General features: G+C 48.2%; 1 protein-coding gene across 3 annotated transcripts in view; it reads right to left on the bottom strand.

The window, feature by feature from the left end:
* Positions 1–241: 241 nt before the first annotated feature.
* ric1 (RIC1 homolog, RAB6A GEF complex partner 1) overlaps positions 242–25182 on the bottom strand; it is a 66090-nt gene continuing 41149 nt past the window's right edge. For 2 of the 3 annotated variants that reach the window (XM_064308236.1, XM_064308239.1), the window contains 23 exons: positions 24973–25080; positions 22700–22842; positions 20968–21104; positions 18892–18983; positions 18199–18287; positions 17625–17769; positions 16671–16719; positions 15917–16072; positions 14210–14407; positions 13618–13656; positions 12923–13033; positions 12672–12761; positions 12184–12344; positions 11648–11789; positions 10806–10922; positions 9340–10059; positions 8483–8641; positions 7949–8085; positions 7092–7393; positions 6492–6689; positions 5362–5539; positions 4978–5166; positions 242–4692 (listed from right to left, as the gene is read on the bottom strand). In XM_064308236.1, coding sequence (XP_064164306.1) covers positions 4407–4692; positions 4978–5166; positions 5362–5539; positions 6492–6689; positions 7092–7393; positions 7949–8085; positions 8483–8641; positions 9340–10059; positions 10806–10922; positions 11648–11789; positions 12184–12344; positions 12672–12761; positions 12923–13033; positions 13618–13656; positions 14210–14407; positions 15917–16072; positions 16671–16719; positions 17625–17769; positions 18199–18287; positions 18892–18983; positions 20968–21104; positions 22700–22842; positions 24973–25080 — 3946 coding nt within the window. In that variant the 3' untranslated portion in view covers positions 242–4406. The remainder of the gene's footprint in view (positions 4693–4977; positions 5167–5361; positions 5540–6491; positions 6690–7091; positions 7394–7948; positions 8086–8482; positions 8642–9339; positions 10060–10805; positions 10923–11647; positions 11790–12183; positions 12345–12671; positions 12762–12922; positions 13034–13617; positions 13657–14209; positions 14408–15916; positions 16073–16670; positions 16720–17624; positions 17770–18198; positions 18288–18891; positions 18984–20967; positions 21105–22699; positions 22843–24972; positions 25081–25182) is intronic. The other variant, XM_064308237.1, reaches the window with a different exon arrangement.

The raw sequence follows: 25182 nt of genomic DNA, 5'->3' as shown, positions 1-25182 counted from the left end.
TTGACCCATTTGTATAGCAGAAAAAAAATTATAGGTTTAACTGAACATTGAACAACTGTGAATGTCTTGACTTTTCTGATATTTCAAATGTACATGTCAACACTTCTGCACACATATCCAACTAACTTGGGATTAGAATAAGTGAACATCAATATACCAACCAACTGCAGAACTACAAGAATATCAAAATACTCAAATTCAAACTGGAATCCCATTACTGATAAACAACACAAAATGTGTATTTGTTTTTAAAAATAATTTATTGTTCTTTATGTACAGGAGAAATAAAATAGAAAACAAAAAGTAGAAAAGTAATTGTACAAGAAACGGGATCTATACACTGCATTGAAAGTGGCCGTCAGACCCAGGCAATGTTTTACTGTACACAGGAAGATAGTCCTCCCAACACTTAAGGTACACAATATACTGTTACCACTTTTAGTACCTCCGTATGTAAAGTCTGTCCATCAACTGACTTTGCTTTAAAAGGCTTGTTAATGTCAATGAAGCTGCGTCGTTTTCTATGTAGCGTGTCCATCCTTCCGTTCACCTGCACAGTGGCTCAAAGCTCCCCCTGTGAGAGCTAGTTTTGGTGTGAATATGGAACGAGTTTTCTTACTGGGGCCCATGTATCAGTGTACCATCACACACACATCTGCACACAGACCTCCAACTGACATTTGGAGGGTGGCATGTCATTTCTTTGGTTAAGTAATACGGTGGGTAAACCACTGCGACATGACTCAGCTTTTTTACTGTTTAACACAGGAGTGGAGGAAATAAAAGCATTTCCTGATGGAACACAGAAGAGCTGACTGTCAAGGATACCATAGAAATCAGAACCATGAACCACACAATTTCCATCGCCACCCTGTTTCCATTCAGTTTGGTATACTGCATGGTTCGAACCAAAACTAGACTGCTGCCAGACACTTTGCATTGAACTTTTTGAAAACATAAATCAATAAGCACTGAAGCGATATCGAACAAGCAAGAGCATTTACATTGCAGCATACAAAAATAGCTGATACCGAATCAGCAAGGAGTTCAGCTGCTGCTAAAAACATTTTGGTCCGTATGAGCATGGCAAAAAATTATGAGCTGGGGGGAGAGGGGTTTAAAATAACTAAGCCCAAAAATCGTAAGGTTATAAAAATAGACCGCTCCGTTGTATAAAAGTAGTAACAACTCTGCCTCGGTTTATGAAACTGCTTCTTTATGAATGTTCCTAGCGTCATTTTAATACTGTTGTAGGTACAAATTTACATATGAAGGGGTGGGGGGGAAAAGCTACCATACCTCACTAAAATTATCTGTAAATATCTCAAGCATGTGCTCTGTACATAAAGCAAAGCCTGTTGCGATTACTATTAAAATATACATTTTATTTTTATATTGGCTTTAATGCAGTTTTAATGCGATGATTCTCATTTTCATTAATTTCTCAAAGCGACCTCCTGTCTCCCACCTGGAACTAATAGCCTGTTTTACAACCTTCAAGTCAGATACAGGGGCACAAAGCCTGAATGAGTACTATTCACATCCATGAAACGCACATGCAGTCCAAGATAGTATAGCCACAACAAAAATAAATAAGTCAATATGGAAATGAAGGTGTATATTTACCTTATTACAATGTTCCTCAATGGCCCAGGTAATAATAATAATACCTCCTATATTGTACTTCTACATGAAACAACTCCTCAAAATCAAGATCTCAACCAGTTCACTTGACTTTGGGTACAGGTGGACAGGTTAATTAACATAATAAAGCGAAACCTTGTAGATGCAGGAGACTGCAGTACCACTTGATTTATACTGTCAAAAGCATACTGAAAGCATGAAAGCAGAAATCCAGCTCCTGTTGTCATCACAGTTAGCCAGTTCTTTTCATGACTGGTTTACCTTTACCAGTGTTAACACTGTCTTTAGCCTGTTAACTCTCAAGTAGATACCATCTCTGTCATAAAACATTATACGGACACCATACAGACCAATTAAAATTCCAGACTAACAGGGATGAACCCTCTTAAAACCACTATTCCCAAAATATTGTACAAAGTTCAGTCAAGCAGTGTCATACAGTGACAGTATAACGTTACCCATTTTGTCTCCACACCTGTTGGAGACGATACATTAACGCTGAGAGAAACTATGGGTTCTTTCCTGTTCTGCGCTCATTTCCACCTGCTGGTCATTGGTGTCAGCTCTGAGGCTTGTAGGACCTGAAAATGATCTTTACTACATACATGCGAAGAGGTACTATATAAAAATGTTTACCTTTGCCACTGGATCAACATGAATAATTTGGGGTAGAAATTGACCAAACCAAAAGAATAAAAAACAGTTTTATTTTTCCTCAAACTGTAGTGGAAGGTAAAGGTTAAAATATACCAAGGATTGCTGAGCCGTCTTGGAGATCTACACCCATCTTATTCCTATTCATTCTGCATAACAGACTAAATACTTTGAATTACTCGAATCAATCAAATCATGATTTATGTGTCTGCACTCTGCACAAGGGTACTGAGTAAGTGAACTTTCGGTCCATTAAAACTGCCAAAAACATTATGAAGAACGATATTTTATGAACTGGAGGGAAAGTGTATTTTTGTTTATGGTTTACTATAAGGTTACAAATAAACAGCAAATACGATTCTGTGTCAATTTTCTCCCCAATGCGGATTCGCTAAACATCTCTCTCTACAGGCCAGAGCCTAAGAAAGACTGTGGCTTCGGCTAGGGACTCATCACAGTCAACTAATGACACAGCCTAGACTCGGACCTGCCATGCCTGGCCCACCCTAAGTTTAACACACCCTACGCTGTGTGCTTGCTGGGGGAATTCTTCACTTTAAGATTTACCTCATTTCTACTGTACTTTAGCCACCCAAAAAGAACATGTAGACTGCAATTCTGATGGAACTCCAAACTAATCCTTCAGTTAGGTCTTCCAATTTGGGACTGTGACTTCAGAAAATGTTGAGATCACAACAGATCTGTCACCACAATACAGTAATCACCCATTCAAGACACCTCCATTCACTTAAATAAGAAGGACTTTTATCCCAATGACATCATCACTATAAGTGTTTTCCTCAGACGCATTTTTGATGCATGCAGTACATTTCACAACAAATATCCTGAGGATTAGAACATACCAAATTCCCCTTGAGCAGATTTTATGTAACTTTTTAAGAGATTTTCAAATAAATAATCTGATTAATATTAATCAGACTGAGTAAATCTATCAAGTAATGTTACTATAGCTGCACCTGTGATAGCCTGACTAAATCAATAGTCAGGTTATCACAGCTATATCAGCTTGATCTCCTAAAATAAACCTGTATAATATGAATATGAAAACAAGTGTAACCCCACTCCCCCCTCATGACACACCAGAGCATATCTTAGTAAATATGCAAGACAGAGCTTACATATTTATTGGTTTTTCATCTACCTTACAGCTCGGGGACAACAGTTTTGGGTGCAGTTGGATTTCTGTGCCCTGGCTGAACTCCAAAACTATTTTTTTGCACATCAGTTTTACCCAATTACACATAATGTCTTTGTATACATGATCAAAAAATACACAAAGTTCAGTCGAATGGAATCCCAGGAAATGAAATGAATCCTATAAGGGTAAAAAAAAAATGCTTCTGATCATCCCATATGGACTCCTACGTTCAGACGGGATTATGGGAGTGCCATCACACAGCAGAACCAACAGCACAAGCAAATAAAACAGAAAACACACATCGAGCTTACCATCCCACATGGGGCCGTAAAGAGAATGGCAAGAACTGAGTGGAGGTTAAAGAGAAGGTAACACTTCTACGTAGCTTTAAAGCAGCCATTTGAGTGTATTTCTCACTGAAGAATAAATAGAGGCGTGTATACCATTTGGGCGTTACCCTACGCTCTGTTTGAACTATTACACTTCTGTCCATTACCTCCAATTCATAAGGGCCTACAAGGTGGGTTTCAAGGTAATACTGACAGTATGTCCACAGAGTGCTCAAAAGCATACATCATGTGCTCCAGACACTTCCTAGAACCCTCTTAGCTTTTTAACGAGTCAATATTTTAGGTGTTAAGCAAACAAGGCTGGAGTATCACTCCTTTCTGTCCTCAAGAAGCTCAACATATCACACTCAATTTCATAGACACAAAACACACTTACACACAAACGCTTGCTCGCACACATGCACACATCCACACACACACACATTCCAACATGGTAATGCTTAAAGCGGTAAAATAAAAGCAACTGAAGGAACACAAATGAAATACAAGCTGAAATGAGCTTCAGTGACCACCAGGGGGCTCGCGAGTCCTTTCCACCTTCACTCCTGTCCCTGTCCTGCGGTTGGGTGGGAGCTCCCCGGCCCCCCTGTGCAGTGAGGTCAGGACAGGGTGCAGTCGTACGCCCCCTCCTCCTCATTGTGCTCCTCCTGCTCCTCTGCGGGGCAGTCCTCCATGGGGCGTGCAGACCCCGTGGAGGCCTCGGGGGGCAGGCTGGCCCCCAGGGAGGCGGGGCCCCGGCTCTCCTCCGCCCGGGGGCTGCTGGCCTCCGTCAGCTTGGAGGCGCTGGAGGGCTGGAAGGACTCGGGCTGCACCTGCTCGGCCACCGTCTCCGCCAGCTTCTGAAGCTGCGGGCGCAGCAGGCTGAGGAAGGGCTTGTAGCCCAGGCTGTGGGGGTGGGGGGGGGGGGTTATCACATCAAAGGTGAGTCAGGGTCCACTCAAAGATAATTCCATCCTCAGCACAACTCACTCATCAAGCACACCGACACCTGACATTAGTTCACATGAAGTTTAAAAAGCGTGCGTACATGCATGTTTCTGCGTGTATGCAGTAGAGTATATGTGTGTGTGAAATGTAGTGTAACGTAGCATATTGTAATTTAGCATACTGCAGCGTAGCATAATTGTAGTGTATTGTAGCGTATTACACAGGCGCAGGGAGTGCACACACCAGTCAGACGAGGCCCAGGCGTCTATGGCCAGCAGGCCGTTGCGCACGTTCTGCACAGTGTCGGGCGCGACCTCTGGGCAGTCCAGGAAACTGACCACCTGCTTGATGATGTTTGTGTCTCTGAGGATGAGGCCGACGACCACACACCATTCCAAGCAGCCCGCCTCCATGAAGATGTGCAACAGGTACCTGAGACCAACACACAGTCAGAGTTAGCAACTGGTACAACACTGCCCTACATAAGATCATATATATTATACGGGCCTCTTTCCCTGGTCCTCTTCCCTCAGGACTCCATACTAGCCGTTAATTTCTAGCCATCCTCACACTGGGGTAAACCCTCTTTTCCCACAGAGATGACATCGGCAGTGGCGGCCATCTTACCTAAGCTGCACCTGAGACTTGTGTGGGCCCTTGTTGGCCAGCTCCATGGAGATGTGCTCCAGCTCCGACTGCGTCAGGCTCAGGGTGGAGAAGTTCTCGTCCACCATGGTCCAGTCCCCGTCCACCATGGAGCTGGTCTCAGTCAGGTCTGTGGCTGAACCGATGCTGCACTCGTCCACTGGAGTGAGAGGAGGAGGAGGAGAGAGGAAGAGAGAGGCACACCACAACCAATTACTCAAGAGCTCCAGCAGAACTCTCTACATAACAGGGCTCTGACAGAACTGCATGTAAACCAAGAGACCCTGAGGCTTACATAAGCAAAGCTGTAAGAAGATAAACTCTCTAAACACTAAACAGGCCCCATTTTCAAACAGGACTAATTCACCAACACCAGGAATCCACTCCAATCCACCCAATTGCAACCACGGAGTCCTAAATGCTTTCAGCAGTATGCTCAGGATACAGAGCACACACATGGACACATGGGCCATATCCTGTTACATTAAGCTTGTGATCCCTGGTTATAAATGTCACAGTTAATTAACAGATGCTGCGACAGAATGGGATTCTGGGAGGGAAGTGACGCCGCTCCTCACTGGAGCTCCTGCTACAGAGGAGGATGAACAATTGGCTGTAAACTGCAATCAGGAGTTCTCAAACTCCTGGGGCCTCCCTGTGACTGCTGGTTCAACCACAATTGCAATCCCTGAATTATAACAAGCTGTTCATTTTTCTTAATTAGGTGCTTCTTTTACATTCAGAGGGATTATTTAGCCTCTTAAGCGTGATTACGTCAGAAATAGCTATGCAGGTCATGAAGAAGTCCAATAGTCACATTGTCCCAAGTTGAAAATGATTACATAAAGAGGATTAAAAGAAGTTTTAACTGGCCAACTTAAAGACTGAGGTGAATCAATGGGCTACTAATAAAGTATAGACAAATGGCCACGGAAAAGATAATGATCCAAACCTCCATTATGTGAATACGTTTAAGGAAAAATTGATTAAATAACACTATAAAAATCTTTTAATTACTGGAAAAGTCTTTAATTTTATAAATTTATTTCCTCTTTATGTTTGTAAAAGAGCACAATAACTGATCGATTGATTGATTGAGGGTGCAGACAAACCCTTGTTGATGAGGGGTGAAAGGAATGCCTCCTGAGGCTGTGGCTCGTCAGAGGAGGCCATGTCCATCTCCTTCTGCTCCACCCCCAGGCCGTCCAGCCAGCTGTGGCTGTTGGGGGGGCCGTGGGGGGGCGCGGTGTCCATGTCGCTGTTCAGGAGGCTGTCTGCAGACTGGGACTTCAGCAGCCGTGTACCCAGCACTGAGAACACAGAGAACGCCATTACACCGGGGTGGGGGGACGAACCAGCCACACAGGTCCCAGTCACAATGCAACACGCTGTACTAGCATTCCATATCAACCACGGCCACTCAGACAGCACAGCAGATTAGATAATCATTCGGCTGGATGTAGAGCATACACTGCTCACGCACTTACCTGTTGTGTGAAGTCCTCTCTCTGAAAGCTACATAAAGCTAAGGGACTTCATATCTGCATGTGTACTTGCGCCTAGTATTTGTGAAGATGATAATATTCTGTGGAGTACTGCCTGAATAGCTACTTTGTCAGTGTTATTCGAGTACTAATAAAAACCAGTTGAGTGGTAACTGTTAATTGTAAATGGTTTATAATTCTTCACTATTAGGCTGACGATCTCCTCACCTGCACGGTAACGCCCGTTCTTATAGGGGGAGCTGATCTGCATGGAGCACGCGGGGATGACGGGGAACGGCCACAGGAAGTCCTGGTGCAGCCTCTTGAGGGCGGAGACGAAGTTGTCGACGCGAGCTGCACGCGTGCGCTCCTTGCACAGCCAGCCAATCAGCTCGAAGCCCAGCTGGGCGGAGAAGCAGCCCAGGTCCTTGAGCCGCACCTCCTCCAGCAGGCGGCGGGCGTGGCGCCACAGCATCATGTCGATGTACATGTTCTCCGCGCAGTCGCTGTCCCTGCTCCACCTGTCAGAGCTGCAGGGCACAGAGAGGGGGCTCAGAACACAGGGCTCGGAACACAGTCTCAGCACCACAGACGGGCCTCAGAAGACAACAGCAGCCTTATTGTCACCACCTTTCATTTAGAGGAGCCATTACTGAGGAAAGCAGGACAAAATGCCCAGCGTTTCCCTCAGTGACATTCTACTGTGCAGTGGCTGATGTGCCTCACATTACACAACTAGATAAAAGGCACGACACAACGACATTGAATTACACAACATCTAATGTCACTCTGTGAACTATGTACAAATCCCACTCACGGAGTATGAATGGGATTTCTTCATCGTGACACTGAATGTTGTGTAATTCAATGTCACTGTGTTGTTGTGTAATACAATGTCACTTCAGTCGCTGGACCACAGAGGTAGTGAATCTCAAGTTAGAAGATTGGAGCACTGAAAAACCTTCCAGCCTCAGGCATAAGGCAGTATTTGGGTCTCTTCATATTTGCTTATATAAGTTCCGTATGTGGCTTGGAGCAGCTGAGGGTGCTAAGTGCAGGATGGGCCTGCTCTCTCCTCCTCATACCTCTTTGCAGAGGGGCCGGTAGGCATGCTCAGGGTCTTCTGCAGGTTGAACTTCCCGGGGATCAGACTGTCTGCCGACTGGGACAGACTGATGCTACGGTGCCGGAAGAACTCGAAACCCCCCGTCGAGCTCGGTTCCTGAGTCCAAGAGAGACAAACCTCAGCTCTGGCCTCTCTCTACTCACAAATCACAAACAACCTATAAACTACTGATGAAAAACAAGCGAAAGAAGCATCTTGGAAAAGGTCCAATAAAAACTACATAATGAGTTTTAAGTTTTTCCACTTAAAGAAAAGGTAAAAATTTCCTAGCCTTTGATTAGTAATTTTCTGATATTATGTCTAATATTAGAAAGAAAAACTCCTTGGCAACCCTATACAATCTATGTCTATCCAACATCACTGTGAATTATTTTTTCATGCCTATGGCAATCTGGCTGAGACACATGTCCGTTCCCTCATTTTAGAAGTTATTTAATTCAGTTCACTGAAAACCCAGGAATGGCATGAAAAGCACAGCTCAGTGGTAAAGTACCTGAGTAGTTGGTGTAAGGGGTGGTGTCTCTGACTCTCCTGAGCCTATGGCCTTTAGAAACCTGATCATGTGACGACACAGATCCCACTTCCCCTGCTCCAGGGCAGTGTTGAAGAGCAGTGTGGCGTGCTGTCGGCTAACAGCCGGGACCTCCATGTTCTGGGATTTAAACACAGCCATATCAGCCACAGTCCACCAGTTAGGACAACCTAAAACGTTATTTCATTTCTGCTGAGTAAACATGTAAAAATACTGAATGTTTTAATAGTGTTTAGTGTATTACAATCACGGAATTGTGTTCTGCTGATTGTATCTTTTCTTTATGGGTGTCCTGGGGGAGAATGACTCTTTAGCGCCACCTCTTGGAGAATTAAAAAATGTGAACCGCCGTGATTTTGGTTTAACACTGGGCCCAGTATCAGCACTCTGGCCATAAAGAGGAGGCACACTGGAATACTGATGGTACGGTATGTGCAAAGGGCCTCCATATTATTAGAGTGGACGGCAGAAAAACATGCACAAGGGTATAGATGAATGCGGAGTGAGTTAAACTGCTCATAAATAATTAAACTGAATGCTGAATTTAGCACGTCAAATTGCTCGGGAATAACTTGTTACCAGTAATGCGGTTTATCATAAGCACTTAAATATTGGAAGGTATATTTAGAAACAAATATGCTGCAGCATATAAAGAGCTTTATAAGACAGACTGTCATGAAGCAGACAGGATTCTGGGAACTATTAAAGTTCCTGAAAAAAGGATTTCCAATGAAAGATGTGACCATCCTCGCTTCACAGTCCAGCAGTTGTGAGCATCTCTGTTAAACTGCAGTGAAGGTCCGATTGGCCGAACGCACCTGCAGGATGATGAGATAGGAGGCGGCCGTGTCCAGGTCCTGGGCCATCAGGCACTCCTCAAACAGGTCCTTGGGGTTGCCCACGGCGGCGAACAGGTAGTTCCAGAGCGCGTACTCGGTCTTGCGGGCGCAGTGCACGATGGTCTGGAGGAAGAGGGGGAACTCGGTGATGAACTTGGCCACGGTGGGCAGCAGCGGGTCGGGGATGGGCTCCCGGGAGGTGGCCTCCTCCTCCAGCACCACGTGCACCATCAGCTCCAGCACGTGGGGGAAGTAGGGCAGGCCGGCGCAGGACTGCGCCAGGAGCAGCGCCTGCTCGCCCAGGTTGCGCACCAGCAGCTGGCGCAGGAGGTGGTGGAGGTAGATCTGCGAGGTGCGCTCCACGGTGCAGAAGGGGAAGTGCGCCTCCAGTGGCTCGCGCGGGCCCTGCAGCCCGTCGTACAGCACCGTCTCGTTGGTGGCGCCCAGCACCAGGGCGTCTTCGAACAGCACGGCCAGCGGGTAGATGTTGATGTGGAAGGGCAGCATGATACGGCGCGACAGGAAGGAGTGCGGCTTGCGGTGGTCGCGCGGGAACAGCGGCAGCCACACCTTCATGCCCGCCTCGCCGCACGCCAGCCACAGGGCCTCCAGCAGGTGGCGCTTCTTGCGGTTGCTGCGGCACGTGGTCCACACGTTCTCCACGCACTGCGCCAGCACCACCGGGGGGCAGAAGGGCAGCTGAGGGCAGGAAGAGCATCACTCCGTTACTCTCTGTGGTGGACATTAAAGCCACCGCTCCAGAAATGACAAAAAGATAACCTTCAGAACGCCTGTATAAAGAATGACACTAGCAGCCACACTGGGAGAGCAGCCACACTGGGGGAGCAGACACTAGCAGCCACACTGGGGGAGCAGCCACACTGGGGGAGCAGCCACACTGGGGGAGCAGACACTAGCAGCCACACTGGAGGAGCAGACACACTGGGGGAGCAGACACTAGCAGCCACACTGGGGGAGCAGCCACACTGGGGGAGCAGACACTAGCAGCCACACTGGGGGAGCAGACACTAGCAGACACACTGGGGGAGCAGACACTAGCAGACACACTGGGGGAGCAGACACTAGCAGCCACACTGGGGGAGCAGACACTAGCAGCCACACTGGGGGAGCAGCCTCAGAAGGCCAGTCTTTAGTGCTCAGACGCAGAGCGATTTGAGTGTGCTAATCCGCATCTATGACATCACAGCATTAAAATGCACCTGGCTGCCTACCATAAACGCCAAAACAAGTCTGCAAAGGTGTGTCGCACCAAGCCTGGGACTAAGGGGAGGGAACAAAGCTGAAGGGAGAGGTTTCATGTCAAATCTGTGCCTCAGGCATGAGTGTGTGTAATGGTTCCCATAGCAACACTAAATCAGAAAGACGGGCGCAACGACCGCAGCTGACGCAAAGCAAGCAGTGAAGAGGCGGTGCCAAGTGCTCACCAGTTTCTTCTGATTGGGCGGAGCCTCCTTCTCACGCACCTGGGGGCCAGAGCGGTCCCTCTGCAGCATGATGAGCTGGCCGGCCAGGTTCAGCATGATGCTCTCTGCCACGCAGGCCTGGGGGTGGGACACCACATTACTGACTGCAGCCTCCACCAACCAGAGGGCACCTGGGTTACTGTATTCCAGCTTACGTCTATCTTCACTACCAAGGCCGCGTGTGTGTGTGTTTGCGTGTGCACGAACGTGTGTGTGAGCGTATGCATGTGTGCATGTGAGTGTGTGTGCGTGTGAGAGCCTGCGAGTGTGTGTGTGTACATGCGTAGGCGTGTGTGTGAGAGCCTGCGAGTGTGTGCGTGTGCATGCGTAGGCGTGTGTGTGAGAGCCTACATGTGTAGGTGTGTGACTGAATGTACTCAGGCTTGTGTAAATACCTGCTGCAGGGCTTTCAGAGTGATGCCAGTCTCTGTGCGCACAGAGCTGAGAGTGTGTGTGTCTGTGTGAGAGTGTGTGTGCGTGCGCACGAGCATGCGTGTGAGAATGTGTGTGTCAGTGTGAGCGTGTGTGTGCTTGCGCACGAGCATGCGTGTGAGAGTGTGTGTGTCTGTGTGAGAGTGTGTGTGTGTGTGAGTGTGTGTGTGAGAGTGTAAATACCTGCTGTGGGGCTTTCAGTGACGCCAGTCTCTGTGCGCACAGAGCTGAGAGTGTGTGTGTGTGTCTGTGTGAGAGTGTAAGTACCTGCTGTGGGGCTTTCAGAGTGATGCTGGTCTCTGTGCGCACGGAGGTGAGAGTGTGTGTGAGAGTGTGTGTGTGTGTGTGTGTCTGTGTGAGAGTGTAAATACCTGCTGTGGGGCTTTCAGAGTGATGCCGGTCTCTGTGCGCACGGAGGTGAGAGTGACAGACACCACCAGGGCGGGGTGGGGGATGTAGCGGGACATGGACACTTCCTGCAGCAGCTCAATACTGACAACTGAAGAGTTTGGGCTGGAGAGGAGAGGAGGAACACAAGCATTCATTTCTCCAGCCAGCATTCGACAAAGCATCCACTCTGCAGAACAGCACTTATTGCCACTGTTTATCACCACATCCATTACTTTATATTATCACTGCCTCTTTAGACGCTGTTCTCCTCAAAGCTCAGACCACATAAGTGCACTATTTCTCATCGAATGAATATGGAGAAAGGCACTGTACAGTTTCAGAAAACTAGATAACAGCTCCAATATCATCATCAGAGTCTTCATACACTCTGAAGGAATAAAACCCAGCACTGCCGTTCAGATACGGTCCCAAAAGCGTACGGCAGCGTCCAGTGTTCTCAGCTCATTACCCACAGGCCCGCGGGGGCAGCTGTTCCCTCCCCCCCCAGCCGGCTCACCTGTCCTGCTTCCGCTCCACGTTGTACAGGCAGATGGAGCAGTCGGCCCTGAAGAGGATCACCATGTTGCGGAACACGTTGATCAGCAGAGTGTCTGAGTGCAGTTTGGTGACGTTGGCAAAGGCGTTGTCCAGGTTTGATGACCGCAGGTACAGCCTCAGCTGGGGAACGGGGTGCACACATTACTTCGCCTGTTCTGCACTGCCTGTTTAGTCCTTTAAAAAACCAGGACTGTGCGTGTGCCTGTTTGTCTGTGTCCGTGTGTGTGTGTGTCTGTGTGTCTGTCTGTGTTTGTCGGTGCCTGCTGTGATTTGTAATCTGCTGTGAACTTGTAGCACTGAAGAAAAAAATCAGTGTTCCATCAATAAAACACTTATTGATGGAACACAATAATGCCATAAAAATAATAACATTATTAACTGAACAGAAATCCATGAAATCTAAAAATGAAGCACGAGCACACATGATGTAATCATGCACTGTCTTACCTCCTCTTGCTGGTCTATAAAATTGTAACAGGCAACTATAACGTAGTCGTTCCACCATGCTAGTCCTCCAGTCACCGTCATGTTCTGCTCCTGTGATGCAACGGAGAACGCATCAGCTTCACCTGATCACCTGACTTCAGAAATATCGTCACTCTATGGTACTGTGTTCAACACTTCTCTCACAGGGAATACTGCATACTATCACAAAGTATCTACACGATTTTTGAAAAAAAAGGAAAGACAAAAGTCACCTGTGTGATGTTCCCAAAAAGCTTCCACTTCCTGGTAAAGGAGGAGTAGTGCGCGAAGCCCCGCCTCCCGGCCACCGCCATGCACTGGCCCTGTGTGTCTATGGCTGCATACTGCAGGGGATCAAACAGACACCTTTAAAACACACCTGCTCTACTGTATATCAGTCTGAGCACCTAGCTGCTGTCCTTTAAAACACCCCCAAACACACCTGCCAAATGTATGCCACTACAGTCTGTGCACAGCACTGTGATGTAATGCACCTTTCAGCTCTTCATGCCAGGTCCAGGGGTTTCTAAACCCAGCCCAGCGGCACACCATGTTCAATTGTTTTTTTATTTTCTTCTAAAATATTCCCTTCATGGCACATACAGCCATTTCTGTCAAAATGTAGCCTCGAGAGGGCAAGTCATCTTTTATTTATAATGTCTGATTAAGAACAATTATACAAATTAGAATTCAGGGATTGCAAATACAGTGAGGTACTGTAAAAAAAAAACAGTTACAGCACAAAAGCAAGGCCTGGACAGGGACAGAGATAGAAAACCTCCTGCTCAATGCCAGTGGACAGCCTCACACACACACACACACACACACACACACACACGCACACTCACACACACTCACACACACTCACACACACTCACACACACTCACACACACTCACACACACTCACACACACTCACACACACTCACCCGTATAGGCCAGTTGCTCTCAAGATATGTGCTGTGAATCTGGAGGAGGAAACAGTGACACTATTCAGAGTCAAGTTTATTAAATAGCTAACTTTATTCACACAACTTTATTTAAATTCACAAGTATATCTACTATCTGATTCAAAGCTCAATTTTCAGTTATTATTGTAATCCCATAAGCATGTCTTATTTATCATTTGTGCACAATATATTTTTATATGTTATAATATAACTACACTAGAAATCACACAATTTAAATAAATAACAGAAAGCAGCAGCCAAATATCATGGATGCAGCCAAGGACAAAAAATAGATGCATTTTTAAAATGCGCAAGACCAAATTCATTTGGTTTCTTTTAAAACTAGATTTTAAAACACTATTTTCATTATGCAGAAATTGAGCATGTTCCAAGCAGATACACTTTTGCTTCTGTACATAGTGAATGAATGGAAAAGCACAGTCCTCTCAGAGTACACTGGGAGAACCTGCCGGAACACTGTGTAGCAGAGCCATAGAGAACGCACACTGCTAACGGCCATGCGGTGCACCTATCGCGCTTCCCAGCGCTCTGCAGCAGGAGCAGCACGTACCTGGACAACGTGCCAGTGCCTGTGTCCGAGTAAAGTGCTTAATCCCTGAGAGGCGGTGGAGGTGGGGGGGGACGGGGGGTAAAGGGGGCTGCTGTCCCGGGACACGTGCTGCTCCGGGGGGGCGTGGGCTTGGGTCGGGTCGCCACACGTCAGGTACAGGCGGTCCTCCCCAATCAGGAGCACCTGCTCCTGGTTGCTCTGAGAACACCAGCGAAAGACAGAGGGGCGGCTTTACACACGCTGGCCACAGCCAGAGCCACTAAACCATCGCTGGCACATCCGGCTAACGTACACACTGCCTGGTGCTATGGACACATTCATTCAAACTGCAGAGCAGATGTGAGTAGGATACAGAGTTTTGAATAGAGATCTGCAGGGCAATGCAAAGTCGTTGGAAGTAGCTCAGAGCACAGACTGATAAACACTACAAAGATTAAAGGAGCAGCCACATGGAGATGTCTGAAAGTGTCTCAGGTACTGCTTTTCATGCAGGGCTCCAAATACGGCCGTGTCACAGGACGAGTGGTGGGCTATGCTGCTTTCTGCAGCTTGGTCCATATTTTTACATCCATTTTACATGCAGTGAAATCAGCTTCTGAATGACAGTATAACGGTTTGCTTCCCAATTGCAAAGATTGTGACAGTGCACATACAGCACACACAGCACACAGTGCACACACAGCACACACAGTGCACACACAGCACACAGCGCACAGTGCATACACAGCACACAGCACACAGCACACAGTGCACACAGTGCACACAGTGCACACAGCGCCACACCAGGCACACTGCAGCTTCCACACAGCACCACGACAGCACACCAGGCCACAGTGCACACAGTGGCAGACACACACAAGCGCAACAGATGTAGTGCATACAGATTTTGAAAGAGCTGCGGGCAATGCAATCTTGAAGTGCTCAAGCACAGACTGCAAAACACACGAAGTGAAAGGACAGTGCACATAGAGCTGACACTCAGGCTACTGCTTCAGCAGGGCTCATACAGCCTGTCACAGACGAGTGCAGCCGCTTCTGCAGTTGGCCAATACATCCACAGCAGTAATCACCGATGACAGTAACACGTGTCCCAATTGCACAATGTGACAGGCACACAGTGCACACAGCACACACAGCGCACACACAGTGCACACACAGCACACAGCACACAGTGCACACAGCACACACAGCACACACAGCGCACACACAGTGCACACACAGTGCACACACAGCGCACAGTGCACACAGCGCACAGTGCACACAGCGCACACACAGTGCACACACAGTGCACACACAGTGCACACAGCGCACACACAGTGCACATACAGCCCACACAGCACACACAGCACACAGGCACAGCGCGCACACAGCGCACACAGCACCACACACAGCACACACAGCGCACAGTGCACACAGCGCACACACAGTGCACATACAGCCCACACAGCACACACAGCACACAGTGCACACAGTGCACACAGTGCACACAGCGCACACAGCGCACACACAGTGCACACAGTGCACACAGCGCACAGTGCACACACAGTGCACACACCGCCCAACACAGCGCACACAGCGCACACACAGCGCACACAGTGCACACACAGCACACACAGGCCACACAGCACACACAGCACACACAGCGCACACACAGCGCACACACAGCGCACACACAGCGCACACACAGCACACACACAGCACACACACCGTGCAGGGGTTGACCGTTAAGGCGCTCTTGATGAACTGGAACTGCAGGATCCCGGCCTGCTGGAGGGGAGGGGGACCCCCGCCCCCCCCCTCATCCCCCCGGCCCCCTTCACTGCAGGTGATGGCCCACAGGTGGTACCCCTCGGCCCCCCAGCTCTGTGAGGAGAAGCAGCAGTGGGGGGGTTACAGCACTCTTCTGTAAGGGAATCCATATTCCCCTGCCACTTCCCCCAAATCACCCTGACACAATGCTCTATCAGGCTGCTCATCATGCAAGTCATGGAGTCACAGTGGGGCTCACAGCAGATCTGCTGTCAAACGCATTCTTGCAGAATCAGCTTTACTGCGAGCCTGGTAAGAGGCTCCAATTCAATGACAGTATGCAGCAGAGAGCTACGTGTGAACTGCTACCAACCATTAAAAAACAGGTTTAAATGCGGCCTCAAACGACTGAAATGACAAATTCAACAAGCTCAGCTACACTGACTATATTTGCTGACAAGCAGCGAACGAATGTAAACTAAACATAGAAAAACCCTCCACTTCCCCACCGCGGCGCAGAAGAAAACCACACTTACAGTAAACCAGCGCCTGGGGGACACTGGTGTCGCTATACAACAGGCTATAAATCACCTCACCGCTATAACCGACTTCACACATATGAACTGGAATTGAACTTTTATGTTTCGGGCGAAACTGATGAGAGCTCATCTAAAGCACGCTCCAAACATAAAAAAACTGAAAGATGACTCACCATAGAGCTGATCTTTATGGGCTCCTTCTTCGTACCATCTGATCGATACCTGGAGATGAGAACGGAGAGCCAGGCCACATTTCTTAAGCTCCAGTCTGCAGTGTCCTTAAGTCAATTCATTTCATACGTAAAGCATTCCGACCAGTCTAATATGCAAGCAGCTCCTAATTATGATTCAGCGTTCCTTCTGCTCCCATTCCAGTGCACCTGGCCAATGCTGTCACTGGAAAGCTGTTCAAAACAGACATTCACATTTCTGTTGAACTACTGAAAGCATGCCTGACCCCGTACGGCCTCAAACAGCTCCTCATGGCCCTGCTGCTTCAGCCAATGAGATGGCAGCACAGGCAGCAGCACATGCATACGTGCTGTAAGGAGTGAGCCTTCTCTAAGTGCCACAGCATACACAGCACTGCTGCTTGGCTTCAAATCCAATATGGCTACAGCGCCGTGCTCCATTTGCAAATACTGCAGATCCTGTATTCTCCCAGCAGCTGTTTGAACAGGCACTTCCAGCCATACGAATGGAGCCGGATCTTCAGGAGCTCTGCATTCAAGCAGTTTGTGATGTTTCATTTCTCACAATGGGACACGAGCAGCAACTATAGAACACATTTTCGTTCTTTAACTGTATTATTATATATTACCCTCTCTTTTAGCAACATTTACTATGCCACAATATGAGATAATGCCCAGAGCTTTCTTGAAGCACCGCCCAGAGTAAAGTACACCTGGAGGTAATGCAGGCCCAACCAGCCCAGCTCCCACACAAAGGCAGAGGAGAATCCAGGCCAGTGTTAAACATGGCGCAAAGGATTATGGGAACATAAAACATGAAAAGGACTGCAAGACAGGAGATGGCATATTTATGAGCAGTATTAAAGCAGGAGCATCCTGAAGTGAATAAAAACCCCCCCAACCCCCCCACCCCCCGTGATGTATGGGGTGACTCACGCGAAGTCCTCTCCGAGCGTGCAGATGAGGTGAGCTCCGAACACACTCCACAAAGAGAGGCCCCCACACTCCCATGTCACCATGACTACGCTGTAGTCAGGGGACCACTCAATCAACTTCACCGGTCCGGTCTTGTTCCAGATGTCTGCAGTGTGTAGATATGCAGATATGTCATTGTGGAGCTAGAGTCCAGCACCATGTGCACTTCTGACCCGAGGCAGAATTTAAAGTAGTTACACTCCTCTACTCAATATATTAGCTCATAAATCCCCTGTGCAGACATTAGACAAATAAAAATCCTCTTATAATAAACACATCCATTTTAATATCCTTTCTGTTGAGAAATTCAGTGCAGGGTTCAAGAGTTCATTTTCTGCTTTAAAAATTATGCACATAGCATCCAGTGGGTGGCAGCAGTACACCAGTTACCTTAGATGTACTTTGGAAAACATTGGAAAATAACTTGTATATTCACAAGAGACTCAGAAACAGCAGATAGTCCTGAAACTATGTGCTAAGTAGCTGCAAGTGAAACCTCTGGCCAGGAGCAGAGGGATGTGGCTTTCACACATACCGGGGTAGTGTTTAGGAGTCAGCTCCAGCCTGTGGGACAGCTGCATTGACCCTGTAGTAGTGTCAATCATGTAGACCAACACGGAGCCACTAAAACAGACAAACAAATTAAATATATGCTCAATATATGACCACTCTCTTCAATTCACTTAGCACAGACATGCAAGTCCCCCCAACATCTTACTTATAATTTCTTATATCTTAAGTCTTACATCACAAAATTTTAAAAATCAGACTGTTCACCCTCCCCAGACCAACAGAGGATAGCGCATCGACCAGGACCATGATACGCACGAGGAATTGGTATAATGACTAAATTGGGGAGAAAATGGCAAAAAATTAAATAAATAAATCTGATTGTTACAGGTACAGGACTTTTATAATACATTTAATTAATCTATGAAATATACAGCCTTCATGTTGTCATAGTGGTTCTGCAGCTCTTTCCTGGCTTCCTTTACAGGAATCCCTGTCACAGAAGCATTCCCTGCATGCAGAGTCAGTCTTTGTAGTAGGCCAGTAAGCAGGCAGGTAGTTCCGCGAAATGCTGCAGACGACGTCTTGCCAAGTTGGCAGATTGCATAACCGGTGAGAATTCCTCAGCGTACACACACGTCACACGAGCACACGCATGCAGACACACGCGCGCACGCACGCACGCACGCACAGACACACTGACATGCGGCACACATACCTGGTGCAGCCGAAAGCCATCAGCCTGTACTTGTTGTTCACTGCTACACACGTGCCGTCGGTGACATCTGCGGCCCATACACCCTGCAGCTGCTGGAAAAAACCAACAAGTGAAACTCAGCACCCTCCCCACAGCTCACCAGGCCGGGTGTGCAGTCCCTGAACAGCACTACACCCACAGCTCACCAGGCCGGGTGTGCAGTCCCTGAACAGCACTACACCCACAGCTCACCAGGCCGGGTGTGCAGTCCCTGAACAGCACTACACCCACAGCTCACCAGGCCGGGTGTGCAGTCCCTGAACAGCACTACACTCACAGCTCACCAGGCCGGGTGTGCAGTCCCTGAACAGCACTACACCCACAGCTCACCAGGCCGGGTGTCGTCCCTGAACTGCAGCACTCTTCACAGCTCACATGCCGGTGGCAGTCCCTGAACAGCACTACACGCACAGCTCACCAGCCGGTGTGCAGTCCCTGAACAGCACTACACCCACAGCTCACCAGCCTGTGTTGGTTCCCTAGACAGCACTACACTCCCGCTCACCGGCTGGTGTGCGCCCGAAAATAACCACAGTGACAGCTCACGACAACTCCCCACAGCTCACCAGGCCGGGTGTGCAGTCCCTGAACAGCACTACACCCACAGCTCACCAGGCCGGGTGTGCAGTCCCTGAACAGCACTACACCCACAGCTCACCAGGCCGGGTGTGCAGTCCCTGAACAGCACTACTCACCCACCCGCCTCATCCAGGCTCCGGGGTGTGCAGTCCCTGAACAGCACTACACCCACACAGCTCACCAGGCCCGGTGTGCAGTCCCTGAACAGCACTACACCCACAGCTCACCAGGCCGGTGTGCAGTCTGACAGCCTACCAGCTCGCGGTGCAGTCCTGAACAGCACTACACCCACAGCTCACCAGGCCGGGTGATGGTGCAGTCCGCGTGACCCACAGCACTACACCCACAGCTCACCAGGCCGGGTGTGCAGTCCCTGAACAGCACTACACCACAGCTCACCAGGCCGGGTGTGCAGTCCCTGAACAGCACTACACTCACAGCTCACCAGGCCGGGTGTGCAGTCCCTGAACAGCACTACACCCACAGCTCACCAGGCCGGGTGTGCAGTCCCTGAACAGCACTACACCCACAGCTCACCAGGCCGGGTGTGCAGTCCCTGAACAGCACTACACCCACAGCGAATCAGGTCACACAACCGCTGACAGAGGAAGTGCAGCACGGAGAGCTAGCCCCGCAAAAACACACAGAGTAAGCCTGCAAACGCACACGCAGAAATCCACAGAGACCAGGGCTGGCCAAAGCACAGGCTCACAGGACTGCGACGGGGAGCCACAGAGCACAGTCACGTGCTAACCAGCATCAGCGCACAGGCAGCTTAACAGGCTGGTGAAAGTGCCAGCATACACATTTACACACCGACTTCACTTTGAGTGGGGTGAGAGAACACCAACTCAAGTTTACACAAATCCAGCTGGGCGGAAGTCTTGATCGCGTTAGGACAATACTACACTTATGCAAGTTGAATCACCACAATTCTAGACGTACTCACAATGAAAGCAATGATGATTACAAATACACTTGCACTAGCAATATTGCTGGCAAAGTGTTTCATATTCCTGGGTAATAGACTATGGGGTGAATGTTATTTAATATATACTCTATTAGCGCGGCAGCATTACCATCAAAGTGAGGACTGAGATTAGATAAATTGGGATAGATTTTGTAAAAAAAAAAAAGGACTGCATTTATATAGCGCTTTTATCCAAAGCGCTTTACAATTGTTGCCTCTCATTCACCAGAGCAGTTAGGGGTTAAGTGTCTTGCTCAGGGACACTTCGACACGCCCAGGGCGGGGATTGAACCGGCAACCCTCCGTCTGCCAGACAAACGCTCTTACCTCCTGAGCTATATTGTTTTTACTAAACAAAAGCAGAATACCAGTTTTACTTTCTGTCTGCACACACACTGAGATCTGCGCACCATTAGGAATTACGAAGCGCTTTATTCCCGTAAGTGAAACGGTTGGACCCGAGTGAGAGTAGAGGAGAAGAGTCTCACATCTGTGGTGAATCTGCTGGCCATGGGGGTGATGAAGCCCAGGCGGCCATCGTCGAACACCACCGCGAAGCCGTCCAGCGTCACGCAGTACTCCATGTCCCGAATGTGCACCCCGCTCAGGTCCAGAGAGGGGCCACCTGCAAACACATAACACGCAGGTGAACTGGGGGGACTGGGGCCTTTTTCCTCCATACCAAATCGCTTCCCACAACTGGCACTGCTGCGATATATGAAATATAATTAGAAAAGGTTCCAAACATTTAAAATTTGTCAAGAAAGCAGGTTAAAAATCGTATTAAATCCAATGCTGACCTTACCCAAAACAAACGTCTTTATAATTAAACTGCTGAACACCTTTAACTCTGCACTGTGAAGATAATACAAAAGCAATTAGAATGATGCTCGCACAGTTTGCATTTAATTGAAAGCACATGCTAATTCTTTGATTAGCATTCAGAAATCCAGTAACAGCAAGAGGCAGATTTAATATTTTCTTCCTTTGGCAAAATGAATGCTGCTCTGTAGTAAGCTCAACACTGTCCCCTTTTCATGATTTAAACCCCCCCCCCCCCAGCTACATCAAGTCGGGTAATATGAAAAACAGCTGCACAGAGAAAATATTATAATTAGGTATGATGGATTAAAGTGATATTTTCGCTGCAATAGCATCCATTTGTGGAACCCTCCACAACACACACAACAAATCTTTATTCTTCCCATAATCCCCCCCACACCCCGGACCCGGCGTTAAGACCAGACTTCCGGGGGCGAGTTAAAACTGCACCTAAACCAAGACAGCCACAGCATCCGTCTGCACCAGCCTACACCCACAGAAGATCGGCCCAGGCCCCCCCACTGCCCCCACTGCCAGGGCTAAATGCAGCGCGGGAGGAAAACTGGACCCAGACAGAAGCGCCGCAGGGCAGCCCTGCGCTGCTCCGGGAGACGGATGTGCCTGCGAGACGGCCGTGTCTGTGCTAAGGGAGGGGGCTTCAGGGAGCACACATATTTCAGAAATAAGTCACACGTTCTCATTCTTCATCTCTTTATACTGCTATTAGCATAAATTAAGGTGCTGCCAGCATCCCGCATTCTACAAATGCAACAGTAATGACTCATAAATCATTACCACCACAATGTGTGGCCTTTCTTCCTCTCATTACTGGAAAAGAAGAACAATTTGGAAAAAGAGTGAGGACGCAGACCTGAAGACACCCTGGACTGCAGACACTATATGAACAGATAAGAGTCAGCTCTCAATATCATAATCCCAGATGGCTCAGCCTGTGAGACAATACATTAGATAAGAAGACAAGGTATCTGCATTTTCCCATAAGCACAAAGCGTGCACTTTCTCTGCAGAAAGCACCTTTAACGTGAAGCACTGTGTGCAGCAGTCTGGTATTCCTGTGTAACTGGCCACCATTCATGAAGGAGTGATGTGCACATCCGTGAGAAAACTCTCACTGGGCTGAGGCCAGAGAGGTAAAGAGAAACGCATCACCACACAGCCGGCTACACCCAAAGGCAAAGGCTGAGAAGAGCAGCAGGGCGCCAGGGTCGGGGCCAGAGGGCGCCAGGGCGGGCCTGGGTGGGGGGGGCGCAGGGGTGGGTGCCAGTGTGGGCCTGGGGGGGGCGCAGGGGTGGGTGCCAGGGGGGTGTGCGGGTGGGCGCCGGGGTCAGGTTTCAGGGAGGGACAGGGGACAGTGTGCGGAGGGGCGGTGGGCCTCACCTCGAGACGATTGGAGGTCCAGCGAGAAGGGCACGGTGCACAGGTTGATGGCCTTGCGCCCGTTGGACACGCCGTTCCACTGCAAGATGTGCAGGAAGCCGTCGGCTGTGGACACCACCAGGTCCTCCTGCAGGGACTGCAGGCTGTACGGGGAGAGAAGCCAAACACCCCTAAGACTCTAACAACTGTGAATGCACACCGGAGAAGGCTGGAACCATGGGCGAGTTCAACGAGTCCCCGGGCTAGCCTTCTAATGCTGTCCTTACCAGTTATTACAGTATTCGTTTTTCAGTAAATGCTTTGCGAGCACCCTTGAGCAAGATACTCAAGTTGAATTGTTTCAGTATATATCCAGCTGTATAAAATTATACTGTGTGAAAGCGTAAAATTGCCCTGGACGTTGCTCTGGACAACAGCATCTGCTAAATATCAGCTATGTACTTTAACACAACATTTTCGTTTAAAATATGTCATTTCATTACATCGAATATGTTACGATGCATATATGAGGGAACTCATTTCGACCCAGTAAATTAATTCCTACCCAGTGAATTAACACTTCAAAGCAATAACTATTAAAAGTTCTAAATGCATCCATTAAACTATCCAGTAGTTTCAGTGTTGGTCATTTAGCTGTAATATGATTCCTGTAATATGGACCTATTCAGTGCAGGTGTGAGGTGAGCAGGAATAAATGGGCATGCAGTAACATTTGCTGCCTTTCAATTTGCTGCATTCTGCCTGATAAAGTGGGAGAGACTGCAGGAGATAAATAAGCTAGACGTCTAGAACTGAGAGAACACTCATGTGTGACAGCCTCAAGAGACGTGCTCGCATCACCATATTCGGTTAGGATTATTCCCCCGCCCCCGCCGCCTCCCGAGAGACGGCACAGTGCAAGTCCTGTCACAGCACCCTCACTTGAGGGGACATTTTGTGTAGCATTCAGGGAACTCCAGAATAATACACAAAAAGAATTCAAACGATGAGGGGAAAAAATGATCTGGTAAGAAAATGATTCTGCCAATAACATTCCAGTCTTGTGCTCCTTGTGAGGGAGTGCACTGGGTCCCAGATGGAATGGAGGAATTTAAAAACTAAAAAGGCTAAAAAGGCTTTGTCCCATACCACAGAAATTTCTTGTCAAAGCTGAGATCTTAGCAGAGTCTCCACTGGACACGTTTCCATGGTTCTGAAACGGCTGTTTGATCACATGGCCCTAGCCAGCACTGGCCACATTAAAGATCTGACTGGCACAGCGAGTGTCCCTGGCTGCCTTTAAGGCCTGACACGGGCAAAACACAGAGGGTGAGGGGGAAGTGATTTGAGGCCTGTGGAATGCTCTGGAATATGGAAGGCAAAGAAAAAACTAGACTGAAAATGAAACGGATATTAGAGCAGTAGTTAGAGCCATGGTTCTCAAACTTGGTCCTGGGAGAGCCCAGGCATGCTGATTTACATTACAGCCAATCTCTTGCGCAATTAAGATAGTTGATAGTTGAAGGTTTGGCTTGTTATCATTATCTTTCTTTGAATTCTTCATTATCTACTAAATGGCTAAGTTTAGTGGCCATGAGTCCACACTTTCACCAATTAGTAGCCTGTTGATTCACCTCAGTCATTAATGTGATCAGTTAAAATGTTTTACCTCTACGTAATCATTGGCAATATAGCATTTGGAATGTGACTATGGGACTTCTGTTCTTCATGCATAGCCATTTCTGACAGGATGTGGCTTAAGAGGGTATATAAAATTATGGGACTGCAATTGTGGCTGGAACAAAAATAGGAAATTCACACACAAAAGCAGAGCCAAATATGAAAAATATGAACGTCTAGGCAGGCCAGTCGATTTCTTCCAACAAATCAACATTCGTTTTTCAAACAGCACAGCGAACGTGGCATGACATGGCATAAAACCAGCTACTTAGCATTTAAAACAAAGTTTACAGAACAACAGTGCAGCACTTAGTGGCGGCCGTCACGCCTCCTCAGACCTAATTACCTTTATGAGGGTGATCTTTGGGTCGTAAATTCATGAACAATAAAAATCAGTCAGGCAGAGAGCAATAGCTTATTTCAGTATTACCCTGCTGTAAGGAGGCCAGAGGGTTCAGCTGGGGAACAGAGTGACTGAAGAGCAGATGAAGGTTTCCAAACTTGTGTATCAGACTGACAGTATCAGGTGGTCCAGGCTTGTTTTTCAGGCTAACAGTAGCACAGTACCAGGTGACAGTCCAGGGTTGTGTTTCAGGCCAACAGTACCACAGTACCTGGTGACGGGAGCTTCCAGATCCACTGGCCTCTTCATCTCCAGGCTGAGGGCTGGGGCACACTGCTCCTCCTTATACCCTGGGTTCACCTTCACACGAGGGCTCCCTCTGAGATGAGGATACACACACACACCACACACACACACACGCACACACGCACACACGCACACACGCACACACGCACACACGCACACGCACAGACACGTGTTA

This window comes from Anguilla rostrata, chromosome 14 (assembly GCF_018555375.3).
Source record: "Anguilla rostrata isolate EN2019 chromosome 14, ASM1855537v3, whole genome shotgun sequence".
Classification (NCBI taxonomy): Eukaryota; Metazoa; Chordata; class Actinopteri; order Anguilliformes; family Anguillidae; genus Anguilla; species Anguilla rostrata.
This window is presented reverse-complemented; position numbering and strand designations above follow the sequence as displayed.